Genomic DNA, 13,558 nt, shown 5'->3' with positions numbered 1-13,558 from the left:
CGGTCCAAAACCAGCCATAGGGACTGTCACCAGGACTGGGGCTGCCCAGCAAACACACGAATCATTTTCAAACACTCTACACTTATCATTTCCAGCCCAGCCCTGTGCCTAATCGAAGCCCTGTGTCTTAATTATGATGCATCAGGCAAGTTCACACGTAGGACCCACAGTTCTCAAATATTTCAAGGAGCAACGTGGTGGCCAAAAGAAGAAAGTTGTATTATAAAGTGGCATTTGTGCACCTAGGTCCATGCTGAGGAATCCCGGGGCAGGAGCCCTCAAAAGCTTTGCCCTGTGAATCCCTAAAAGAATTTTGAACAATCATGTGCCTCTTACACACTTCTAAGTTGTCACCTGAAGTTTTCTTCATTAATTCAAAGAGGTACATGAGATATACTTTCAGCATATGGTACAATATCTCCGTTTTGAAATTAAAGCATTACATAGTCCTATGGTATCTAACTACAGTAATGGGACACCTGCCATTGTCCATTCAAACATTTCTTGAACAGTTTCTTCTTTAACAGTCAAAAATCTTACATCTTTTTTTACCCCTTGAACTATTAGCATTCCATTTGTTGACCCCTGCACTGCAGAATCCTGTCCTAATGTCATATAGGCTTAAAAATCTTTCAAAGGTCTTTTAAAAAATTTCCTATGACCATAAAGCTGTAATTATTTCCTGTTTTCTTCTAGATTGAATTATTATAATTATCAGCAGTTCACATCAAAACAACCAGAATGTGTGACAGACTTTGATCGTTGCCTGATGTACAAAGTAATGATTTCCCTGACACCCATCCCTAAGCGACACCGTCTTTTCAGTTAGTCTGGTATGAACAGGGGGGTCTTAGTAATTTCCAGAGTGGGACCGTGGCGGGACGGTGTCTGCTTTTGCACCTGCTCTCGGTGCTTGCTCCCCTTTGTTTCGCAGTCGCTCAGAGCGCACGTCCAGGCGAATGACCACGAGGAGAAGGAGGCGTTTTGTTATAGCAACGCCACTTTTTTTGAGCTCCTTCTGAGGTGTGCACCAAAATCTTGTGACCCTTCTAGCATTTTAATGATCTACCAATTTCAGCTGTTAGATTTCCCTTCAGTTTTAAAAATCGAAGGACGAGGAGCCAACCATGTTGCTAGGGGTTCCCCGTGACACTGGGGGTCCTCTTAGCCCAGCCTCGGTGGCCCCTCAACCTTTGTTTGCATCCCACCTGCAGGGACAGATGAGGGGCTCGGAGCTGGCCTATCCCTCATGACGCGTGTGTAAGGCTGTGATGGAGTGGGCTGTGGCAAAGGAGAAGCTTCCTGGAGCTGGTCGCAGGCACATTCGCGCTCAGCACGTCATTTGCTGATGGGCACATATGGGCGCGGAGGGCCTGGGAACCGGTTCCCTGCAGCCCTCGTGTGCCTGTGTATCTGCAGAAAGTCTTCCAGACCCCAGGGGTGCACTCATGGGGAGCCTTCCTGAGCAGAGTGATCAGGTTTCCAGACGGCTTCATGGCAGACCTCAGCACAGCATCGTTGGTGGATGAGCTGGCGTTTGGATAACACAACATAGAGCGCGAGCAGATGCCAACCTGGTGCCCCACATCTGCAGGGACGTCTGGATGCCTCTTCCTCTCTTCCAGGGGATACTAGAAGGGGGCTGCCAGCCTCACCACACATGTCAGCTCTCGGCGACTCGCACTGTGCCCACCGCTGCCCCCACTCCCAAATGGTGATGTAGCTAATCTGGGTTGTGGGGGACACGTATCAGCCCATTCAATGCACAACTGCTCCAGCCTCAAACACCTGTCTCATGCCAGCACAGTGCCAGAGGACCAAAGACAGAGCATGCTTACGTGGAACCTGCCTTCAAGTTGCTTCAAATGTAGCTGGAGGAAAAAAGAGACATGGCAAGAAGAGTAACCGTTGCCCAAACTGTGTCACACTGACTCTAACAACTAAGCATGCAGAGTTCAGAGAAAAGAGACATCGGTGAAGGTGGGTGAGTATAAAGTGTTCCTGCAGGCACGGGGCCTGCATCTGGTCTTAGGATAGGCCCGGGCAGCACAGCCCTGGGGGCAGACACACCTGCCATGATGCTGTCAGTGTGTCCCGGGACCACGAAGGATGCAGATAGCCCAGGCAGGGGAGGTCAGACCCACGCGGCAGGGCGATGCTGGAATCGTGCATATATCTCTGTGCATGCACAGGATCCTGCAATTTCGCTTCCTCTAGAAATGTGAGAATTTAAATTCTCCTCTTTAGGTCAGTTGCTTGTTGGTTTCCATTAGGATCCGGTGGCTGATATTCCACAGTTCAGCACAGTGGTGGTTCCAACAGTCCTCTGAACCAACCAGGCGACTTGGAAGCATGTCTCAGAACAGCTCCTGGGCCACACCACGTTCTGCCAGCCACACACAGCCGGGGAAGCAGCCTCCAGAGCAGGCGTTTGTCGCTGTGGTTTCACTGTGTCCATATCTGATAATAGCTAATTCCACCAAATATTAGGGGGCTCACATTTAATTAAGGAGTCGCCATTTGTATGCTCCAGTCTGGAGGTCCCCACTGCCCCGAAGTCAAAAGAAGAGCCCTTCAGGGAATATGCCAATCTTTCCTCATTTCTCTGCTGAGCTCCTGCCCTCTTTGAATGCAATTATGGGAACAAATAAAATGGCTTAACTCGACTCCCCTGTGGGACAGCCAGCTCTCTGCTGATAAAACCAGTTGTGTGGGCAACCATTAAATGAGAACTCTAATATTTAACTAAATTTAATAGTCTGTTGCTTTGGTGCTTTTCTGTGAAGGATGGGATTTCAGTAGGGAGGAAGGAGTTATTCAAATGCAGCCCGTGCAGTCAGCGAGTGTTTGGAACACGGTGCGTTCCCACCCAGAGCCACAGCTCTGAGGTCCAGGAGTTGGTAACGGGGTGCTGGTAGCGAGACTGAGCCCTCTTAGCTCCATGCAAGCTTAGCTCAGCAGGCAGCAAACAGCATTGTAGCTGAGTTTCAGATTGCTCCTCTACAACCACACTCGAGATTGCAGAGCAATGCCCGAAGCATTAAATTCAAAGGCACACCTAGGAAGACGAGAGCATATTTTAATGGACTGTGAGAGGGTCCATCCCAATTCTCTTCCATTTTGAAATGTGGTAGCTCAGCTCGGGCCTTGCCACCAGCAAACCTCTCCAGCTGAAGCCCTCCTGGGCCCCCGGAAGGAGAAGCTATGGGTGGCGATGGGCCTGTCTTTGTTCTTGTTGGTGGAGACACATTCTTCCTCTGTTCTGCTGTTTCCATGGCTCTTCCTGAGCTGCCATTTCTACAGTTTGACCCACACCTGCACACCCCAGGTCCCTTACCTGTTATCCACCTGGGCTGGTCATGTACGCAGGCAGAGTGGCAGAGATCACAGGTTCTCCAAGGGCTGCAGCCAACTTCCTGTGGGCTGAGGCTTCAAGATGACCTCGTGAGATCCAGGCGCTGGTCTCCTACAACGTGCTTGGTTTTGGTAGTATCAATGAATTTCCTCTTAACCCCAGCATTAATTGAATAATTATTTATGTATATCATTAGTCTTTCAAGCATGAAATGAAATCAGTTTAATGAAAGTTTGCTCTGGTTTCATTTCTGTTTGCCTCATGTGGGGAGCCATGGTTGACAGGCCTCAATTCCTTCAACTCTTGCTGCTCAAGATGTCTGAACCCCAGGGACCTCCGAGAGCCTTTGGGCTTTCTGAGACACCCAGGAAGACCTCTCAGTCCTGTTTAGTTTCCTCAGGACCTTTCCGGGGCCGTGGGGAAGGGCCACGTGGGAACAAGGAGAAAGACTTGGGTGAAAACCCAGACTCAGCCACTGTCTAAAGATGCCTGATTTCGAGGGTATGGATTGGATTTCACAAGTAGGTTTACCCAGGATACTGGAAACTAGAGCATGTTGTCCCTGGGATGGAACCAAACACTGATGCCTTGTAGGGAAAAGGACCAGAACTCTCACATGGGGTGTGAGGTATATCTGGAGAGATTGACAGTGTGTCTGAGATAGGATGGCCAGGGCTTCTCTTTGAGGAGGTGACGCCTGACTTCGAGGAGAAGGAACCAGCCAAGAACCTTCCAAACATGAGGAGCTACAAGTGCAGAGGCCCAGAGACAGCAAAGGGCCGGGACGACGCTGTTCTTTTCATCAGGCCGCAGAGCTCCTTCAGCTCGTCCCACCCCGTGGATGTGAATAGAGCACAAATAACCAAGAGTCACTACCTCATAAACCAACTCCTCTCAACTGATCGTGTGTGCCTGGAGCATCGTGTTAAAGGGCTGAGGGCACTTGGACTCAGCAAAAGTGAGTACTGTCTCAGATGTTAGGAATACAGGCCGTGGCTGTGCAGCAGGCAGTGGGGTACGTGCCACCTGGGGCAGAGCACTTCTTCCCTGGCCTGCATGCATGACCACAGGCCAAGCGTGCCATCTTTCCAGCCATCTCTCCAGGTCTCAGAGCTAAGGTCAGGCTACTTGGGCTCCCCTAGGCTTTGTCACCGCATGCACCTGGCAGGTATACTTTCCTGGTGTCTGCAAGGGACACCATTTCTTGCATGCTCTGTGGTATTCTGAGTCTTTCCCAGGGGGAGTCCAACTTCAGATCTTTAAAAATCTACCTACTTGGAAACTAGTTTCACCATTTCTCTCCTTACCTTTCTATCACAGCTAAACAGTCACATATGCGTCCGGCAACTTGTAAATCATTTTTCGTTTATTTCCTTTCTCATCACAAGCACCAGGAACTTTGACATCCCTCTGTTCCAAAGACATTTGCCAGCCCTGCTCATCAACGCGCACCAGGATGTTGGTGCTGGCAGCCGAATGTTGCTCCACAGATAAAACCACTTATCCTGGAGTCTCCTTGTTATGAATGATGATTTGACCTCCAATTGCCTTTGAGCAACATACACCTAGAGTAGCTTTTTTTAAAGGGAGTTATTATGGGAGTTTGGTTCAACATTCATTGTAACATTGTTTATGATAATAGTTTACTCTTTAAAACGTTCACAAATTATAGCTGTTTCGAAGTGATTTGATGAGCCAAAGGTAGAGCTCCTTGAAGATGAAATTTCCCTTCCCAATGAACCACAACTTGTCCTTACATATAGGCTTAATGTGAGAAGGAAAAAGGAAGGCAGATGGTTTTTATTACAGATCAGATGGTGAAATAAGGGGGAATGGCCATTTCTGTAGCTTAATGAACTGGGCTCCTGAGGGGGCTTCCTTGCAACTGGAGAAAAGCGTAATGAGGGCATTTATGTGTTGTTACAAACTAAAGAATAAAAATCCAGTGCATCTAAGCCACAGGCACAGAGGTTACCTGAGTCTCTCTGACATGGTGGTAGGATGGATGGTCGGTCCCGCTACACCATAACGTGCTGCTCGTGTGGCTTTAATGCCAATGAATATAACCATCCAAATTAAGGTCTCCAAAGACCAGACAACCTTATGTTTAAGATAAGAAATCTGAATTCATTTTTTTGTGGGAAAATTTAATAAAGATAACACTCTAGTTTCTACTCTCCCTTCCTTCCCTGGTTATTATGGACACTTTATTTGGAAAACCCTTTGTCCTAACAGATTTTAATGTTGATTTTCCTAAAACCAGCAGTCTTGAGATGAATCATACCAAAACCTATACACGTAAATGAGAAATGTCATGCAGAACAAAAGTCTATGGGGACAGAGGAGGTGGTAACCTAATATGTGGAGAGAATCTCCGATCTGCCCAGGTTCCTGATGTGAGACTAGGTTTTCCATCGTGTAACCTGAGCAGGTTGTTCAATGTCTCAGTTTCTTGGTCTGTGCAATAAAAATAGTAATAGGACTGATGTAAGAATTAGTGGTGTGATGCACATGAAAACCGACGGCTCACATAGGTATTCAGTAAAGGATGACTAAATCTCAACGTGATCTTTTTTTTTCTCTCTTTCAGAAATTTTTGACCTAGAAACAAATGAACACGTGCAGAAAGCCGTAAATGACCGACAGATGCCTAAAGTAGAATACAAGAAAATCGAGATTGACGATTATAGTAAGTGCTGCTTTTTTCTCCTTTAAAAAGAAAAACAAAACGTCTCTGGGATCGCCATGCAGGGAAGGCTCACGGCCTCACACAGGTGGTCTCCTTGCCCAGCAGCTCGTGCTGCCCTGAGCTTGTTGTGTTCAGAACCAAGATCCTCACTCTGGTAACAACCCAGAAGAGGCAGCGCCTGTGATTTCTGTCCTTGAGAGGTTAGCAATTAAGATCTCACACTGAAACTCTGTCCTTCTTTGGTGAACGTGTTGTGACACTGTCCAGAAAAAAACACCTTCCCTCTGGAAACTCCTTTTCTGTGTCATCTGACATCTCCGTGACTTCATCGCCTCTGCATGTAGACTTGGGGCTGACAAGGGGTGTCCTGGCAGCTGGCGTGTCGTTACAACCAGAGAAGCACTTATGTTCTGCCTTTCTTTGTGTCCTTCCTGCTCTTGAACTGCCCATCCCATCATCCCGTAAGTTTTTACAAGCTCTGACTACGTGCTTGGCACTGAAAATCCCCAGAGTGCTGGCTGGAAGCGGGCTCGTGTCTCCAGGAGGGAGTCAGAGTGCTCAGGGCTTCGACACTCACCTCTAGGCAGGTGGCTTCCAAGTCAACTCGGCCAGTCCTGTCGTCCTAACTGCCCACCAGACGTTCACCCCTGAAACCCCAGGTGTAAAATGCCCACAGCACATCTTACCATCTTTCCCCCAGAACCCTGTGCCCCTCGACTTTCCGGCATTTATGGACAGCATCTTTTGTTTGCTGGTTGGTGTCCAATAGCATAGATTCAGACCTCAAAGCTGCCTTTGAGTCATTCATTCAGATGCCATCTACCCATCACCTCTGAGGTTGTGAACAGGATCCATCTCCTGTGTGAACTCTGACTGATTGAAACTGCTGGAGCTTTTTGCTGAAGAGGAGAGAAGGCTGCCAGGGCTCCACAGGAAATAGTGTTAACACTGGCAAGCGCTGTAGTGCCTACACTGCCGGGACAGAGCAGGAGCCACACCGCCTTGTGCTTGTGTCCCTGACCGTCTCTGGAAGCTCTTTGTCTGCCCTTTCTCTTACGGTAGCTGTCACCTGCATCAGTGGGCCCTAAAGTATTAGCAGGCACCCCTCCCACCCGCCGTCCTCAGCAGCTTAGAGAAGACACAACCACCTGAAGACTGTGAGCTCCTAAGAGCGCAACCCAGGCTCACCCCACGAAACAAAAACACGTTGATGCAAACAGGATGTGTGAGCACCGCACAGCTGCTTCACCCAGAGCAGAGAGCAAAGAGCACGGGCGTTGGGAGAGGAGCCTGAGACCAACCAGCTTGTGTGGGGAGGCTCCCTGGAACATGGCCCTGGAATGGGGTCCCTAGAGGTGGCTTTAGGGGACAGAGAGGAGGGCAGAGTGCAAGCCAGAGGAGGGGGCCCCATGAGCCGGGGCTTAAGCAGGAATTAGTGATATTCTCCGTGGGTGGGTCGGGAGGCTGCCTGGAGATCCAGCCTGCGGTGGAGTCCCGAGGCGGAGCCAAGACACAGGGGCCTCACTCTGCAGCCCCCATGCTGTCCCTGCAGCCAGCCTCAGCCTGCTCCTCAAAACATGCCACTCCCAGGCTTGGGCAATAGGGAGTCAGTCTCTCAGAACTTTTTAGACATTGCTAGAAATCCATGCATTTCCCCTGTTGTCCTATAGAGAGATGTATTCGCCTCTGAGCATCAGAAAAGTATGAAAAAATGATGTGCTGCAAATCCTTCTCCCCTTCCCACCACAAGTCCAGAAGCTTTCTTTTCTGAAACCCCAAATGTGACCGCTCTGGGGGAGGGGACAGTGAAGGAAATGAATACGGAGGTGTCCAGGGGAGGAGCAGGAACTGAACTTAAGAAAACCATAAATGGAGGCTGTGGCAGTCTGCTCTGGCCGAGAAACGTGCTCGTGCCCTCTCACTCCCACCATCCCTGAGCCTGCCTCCGTGTCCCCTCGGGCTCCTGCACAGCCCTGGCAGCCGCATGTCATTCCTTCACAGAGTCCTTCCCAACCTGCTCAAGCCCAGTCTCCCCCAACCCACTCTACTCACGGCCGTCCCCACAGTGTCCCCTGATCCTGAAGACCCAATGCATGAATATCACCCCTTCTGTCCTCAAAAATGCAGAAATGACATTTAGAAGCAAATAACCAACTTTCCATCCTTGCCACCAGCTCTTTCCAGATGGGCTTTCCTGGGAAGGTAAATGGGCACAGCTCCAAGGGAAGAATGCATGCGGCAGGGGCAGCGACCGGCACTGAAGGTCACGCCTTTGGATCACAGAAAGCTGAACGACGTCAGCCCTAGCCCTACCCACCTCCCCCCCCCCCCCCATTTCATGCTACCAGAAGCCAAGGCTTTCATTAGTAAAGTAAGAAGTCTTCAGGAAGGAGCCTCCCCTGACATGTTCAGCCAGCCAGAGCCCACCTTCCAAGGTCTGCCCTTGGGCTTATTAGTGGCAGGAAGCAGCCCAGACCATGTTTTATGGATATTTAAATGACAAAGTCCAATGCTTGCCTTTCTGCCAGTCCCTGGGTCATTGATCTAATTTGCAATCCATTAACATTCATCCCAAATCAGTCATCAGAAGCCAATCAGAGCCAGGCAGCCCAGCCTGCTGCCCAAGCCTGGGGGGCGTATCTGTACAGTAATTGTATTGAAAAGCCACTAATCCCAATTTAATTGCTGTGCCTTTGGTAATCTGGGTTGTAGTTGACATCAGTAAACAAACTCCAACTTGGCTGGAAGCTTTGTTTGGGGGCGGGGGGCTGGCAGAAGAGACTGGTGGGGAAATTTCCGCAGGTTTGCTTCGTATTCCCCATCCTTCACCCGCTGGACATCACACTGCCAAGGACCAGATCCCACAGCCCTGGTAGCTGTAGGAACAACCAGGCTACACTGCTCCCTGCCCAGTGTCTGCTTGTGGCTTCAGCAGCGGCAGCCCTGCCCAGCACGTGCCCGCAAGCAGTGAGGCCAGCTGAGCCACCTGGCCTGGCATGGAGGCCCCCACAGCTCCCACCTCTCCCCTCTGGGCTGCCACCCCTGCAGCACCCCCCACTCCCATTCCCCACCTCTCCCCATGTCCCCACTGCTCCCCAAATCCCAGCTGTGTGGCCAGCACGGCAGCCCAGCCAGCTGGGAAGGAAGGGGTGGGTATCAGACACTGTGAGACCCTTCCTTGCAGGTGGCAGCGGCCAGCCCTGCCGCCCTGCACCATGTCTCCCTGCCTGGAGTTCTGCTTCTAGCACGAGCTCACGGCAGCCGGCATGTCTTTCTGTTTTTCAAATCACTCCCGTATGCAAGATGGAATTTAATCTTCAGATGGGGGAACTAAGCCTGGCAGAGGTTGGGTGACTTTAGTCACTGAGATGGAAATCTGGCCCCGCCTCTGTGGACTTCCTGCCCACACCCCCCAGGGCGCAGCTTGTGTCCCCTCTCCCCGCCTTCAGTGCCCCGGGAGGCCTTTCCAGCTCACCTGGTGAGCGCGTCTCCCGCCCTTCCTAACCTGCCGCTGTGTTCTGCTCTCCCCAGACCTGCCCATGCAGATCCTGAAGCCCGCAGCCTTCACCGACACTGCCCACTACCCGTTGCTCCTGGTGGTGTAAGTATCGCCGCCCTCTCTTCTCAGGGCGCCTGCTGCGGGATGCAGGACGCCGTGGAAAATGAATACTGAGCTTGTCAGGAAAGATGAACGGGAGAAATGATACTGTTGCAAACTAAAAACTTAAAACAGCCCATCAGCAAGTGTCAGGTTCTTGTCACAATTCGTGGAGACCCCCAGAGGCTTAAGGAAAGTGGGAGCTCTGTGCCCCCTCCCCAGTCTACTTCAGGGCAGCCTGTTACAATGACAGCAAGTCTTAGGTCAAACGCCACAGAGCGTCCAACAGTGGCTGACGAAGGGCTCGGATACAGCAGTAAAAGCTGGTCGAGGAAGTAGAGCCAGCACCCTGCAGACACGCTGACCCTGAGGCAGGCAGGGGACTGGTGCCCAGAAACAGACACGGGACGGCTAGAGCCCGTGGGCACCCGAGTGAGAGCCTGACACCCATTTCCAGCTGGCACCACTCATTTGCCAGCAAAGAATGATCAGCCACCCTTATGTGAATTAACAAGCCCCCCCAGCTTAGAGTTTGAGAACACTTTTTAAGTGCTCTATAAACACCTCTGAAGGTAGGAGTCTGATGGGCTTTCGCACACTAGGACCTCCCTCCGGTGTGTGCTCTGATGAGCTTCCTCTGGTGAGGGTGAACTTGCACTCGCCCGGGCACGGAAACTTAAAGGAAGGCAAATAACCCATTCACCTCCCTGTCAGTTCTCCTGAGACCCTGGAGCAGGAGGAACTGCTGCGCGCTCGCGCCGCTCTCTGAGAGCCCGTCTGTCTCCCGGACTTTCCCGAGTGGCAGCCAGGGAAGAGGCCTGCACTGGGTGGTTGGAGGGTGCAGCTGCCATGTGCAGCTGCCCACCTGCGCAAATGCCACACAACCTGAGGGCGCGCCAGCGAGCTGGACGGCCTTGCCCTGCTCCTGTCCTGGGGGCTTGGTCCTGAGTCACAAAAAGACCTCGTTAGGAAGATGCCTGGGGTTTAGACTCCATGTCTGATCCTATTCGCAATCAACCCACTTTCCTCACTCTCTGGACTGGTTTAACGCTTTGCCAACAACCACACACACCTTGTACCACTCCACGCACGTGCACACGCCACACAATTGTATACCCAAACACATGCACACACACATGCACATGCCCAAACACACATACACACACCACACACACACACATGCACACGCCCAAACACACACACACACACCACACACACACACACATGCACACACCCAAACACACATGCACATGCCCAAACACACATACACACACCACACACACACATGCACACACCCAAACACACACGGACACAGCACACACACGTCTCTCACACTGACTCTCCTTCCTTACTCCCATGTTTTCACCACTTTCCAAAAGATGCTAATGATTTCAAAACCAGCTTTCACCCCCTGTACACTGGTGTCTTTGGTGATCTTACAGGAAGTCCCAGAGGCTTCTCAGTTCACAGAACGACTCCCTTCCCTTTCGGAAGCAGAAGTGACAGAGCCTCCAAGGCAGTGGTAGCCTGAATTCAGACAGGACCTGCCAAACGCTAACAGTGTGCAAACTAGCCGCTTAGCTAGCCTAGTAGGCAGTGTCTTTTTGCTTATGTTTTTTGTTCTGACTTCAAATGTGACAGCAAGGAGATTTGGGGACCCCAAGACTCCAAAAGAACTATACAGATGGTGCCTGCTTAATATAAAAAAAACATACAAAAGAAAATAGATGCTCGCTTCACGTCGAGCAACACCATGATGTGGGCTGATGCTTTCCAGGTTGGCCCGGCTGCAGGACTGCTGGGCCGCACCACGCCACTGTCCCCATGCCCTGGGCAGGGAGCCGGATGGCTGTGGCGGTCCCTTTGGAGGCGGGATCCACGCAGTTGTCAGCTGCCACTCAGAGGGCTGCTGCTGCTGCTGCTGCTGCTGCTGCTGCGGGAGACTGCGTGACCCCGCATGCTCCAGCTTTCTCTCCTTCCCTCCTTCCCACCAAAAGGAAACATAGCTAAACCGCCTCTGCCATCCCCACTCGTGTGCCCGCAAATGTCTAACCACCAGTCCTCACTGAGAGTGGCCCTGTGCGTGGCATCACCCATTTCGCTGGTGTAGATTCTCCAGCCTGGGCACCAGCATGGCGAGCAGGGAGGAGCTGAGGAGGGACTAGCCGGGGGCAGGGTCACCCATGGGGAGCTCCACACACCACTGCCCGGCGGGCACAGGCCACCTTGCTGTCCAAGGGCATGCAGAGGACGAGGGGCTCCAGGACAGCATGGGTGCTGTTTCTTCTGCCTGAACCAAAAAACAGACTACTTCTTCAGACCAGGCATAGGCTAGAAGGAGTCCACACCTTCCTGTCACTCAGATGGCAGGGGCTGTAAGGAGCAGCCCGCGACAGCTAGAACCCCAGGAAGGCAGGCAGAGTCTTTCCGGGGGGAAAAGCACCCTGAGAGGAGAAGCCGGGAGGACTTTATTGTAAACACCTCTGATGACTGTCTTTGACAATGCCATGTGTTTGGTGGTGCAGGGCTCTGAGCATGCATTTTCTTCGTCCCTGTGCTACATGGACAGTGCCTGCTGGTGCCCTGGGCTGCCAGACCTGGGGGGGGAGGGCACCAGGCACCTGGCAGCCGGGGCAAAGGATAAAATCCCTCAGGAAGGGGTCATCAGACGTGAGTTTGCCAGACTGGCCGCTGCCCACCATGTAGCCCACTGAGGCCTGGGACCTTCTCTTCCAGGGACGGCACCCCCGGGAGCCAGAGCGTGGCTGAGAAGTTCGAAGTGACCTGGGAGACAGTGATGGTGAGCAGCCACGGAGCGGTGGTGGTCAAGTGCGACGGCCGAGGCAGTGGCTTCCAGGGGACCAAGCTCCTGCACGAAGTGAGGAAGAGGCTGGGCTCCCTGGAGGAGAAGGACCAGGTGGAGGCTGTGAGGTGAGCGATCCCTCCCCACCCCGAGGGAGGAAGGGGACGGGGCCGTGCTCTGCCCCACGGTCCCTTCAGATGAACGGTTTTTGTCCGAGCACACAGTTGGCATGCACTTTGCGGGCCATTGCAAGCCAGTGTCCAGGGAACTGTGAGTGGCGTTCTCCAGAGACTGTTCTGGTTCCCATAGCCACGTGGGTTGCTCATTGAGTTGATTAAAACAGGTGCTAGAGGTGGGGATGGCGAACTGGGTCTGTCTGGCTTCTCTGTGCTGTGTCACCAGCCCTGCCCAGTGTCCACACATGTCTTTACCATTTGTCACAAAGGGGAGAGGAAGGAGGTAGGGAAGGAAAGACAGACAGACAGAGAGTATGAGTGGGAATGGGTCCACACCAATGGGCCACCCCACTACTGAGAAAGGGGCGCTTGGCACGTGCAGGTGCTGGGTCAGAGCACCTCGTCCTGCTGCAAAAGGGCGTGTGTCAGTTCACGGTTCCTCCACATCACAGCTGTTGAGTGAGCAAGACCAGCTGAGGACCACGGAGAACAGAAAGGCCAACCGAGGACCACGGAGAACAGAAAGGCCAACCGAGGACCACGGAGAACAGAAAGGCCAACCGAGGACCACGGAGAACAGAAAGGCCAACCGAGGACCACGGAGAACAGAAAGGCCAACCGAGGACCACGGAGAGCAGAAAGGCCAACCGAGGACCACGGAGAACAGAAAGGCCAACCGAGGACCATGGAGAACAGAAAGGCCAACTGAGGACCACGGAGAACAGAAAGACCAACCGAGGACCACGGAGAACAGAAAGGCCCACCGAGGACCATGGAGAGCAGAAAGGCCAACTGAGGCCAACCAAGGACCACGGAGAACAGAAAGACCAACCGAGGACCATGGAGAACAGAAAGACCAACCGAGGACCACAGAGAACAGAAAGGCCAACCAAGGACCACGGAGAACAGAAAGACCAACCGAGGACCACGGAGAACA

General features: G+C 52.2%; 1 protein-coding gene across 1 annotated transcript in view; it reads left to right on the top strand.

Annotated features, from left to right (window-relative positions):
* DPP6 (dipeptidyl peptidase like 6) overlaps nt 1-13,558 on the top strand; it is a 742,159-nt gene that overhangs the window by 715,810 nt on the left and 12,791 nt on the right. The window contains exons 18-20 of the mRNA XM_063099369.1: nt 5,946-6,044; nt 9,576-9,645; nt 12,379-12,573. Coding sequence (XP_062955439.1) covers nt 5,946-6,044; nt 9,576-9,645; nt 12,379-12,573 — 364 coding nt within the window. The remainder of the gene's footprint in view (nt 1-5,945; nt 6,045-9,575; nt 9,646-12,378; nt 12,574-13,558) is intronic.

The sequence above is a fragment of the Cynocephalus volans genome, chromosome 6 (genome assembly GCF_027409185.1).
Source record: "Cynocephalus volans isolate mCynVol1 chromosome 6, mCynVol1.pri, whole genome shotgun sequence".
Taxonomy (NCBI): domain Eukaryota; kingdom Metazoa; phylum Chordata; class Mammalia; order Dermoptera; family Cynocephalidae; genus Cynocephalus; species Cynocephalus volans.
Note: the sequence above shows the minus strand (reverse complement) of the source record. Positions and strands in the feature narration are given on the sequence as shown.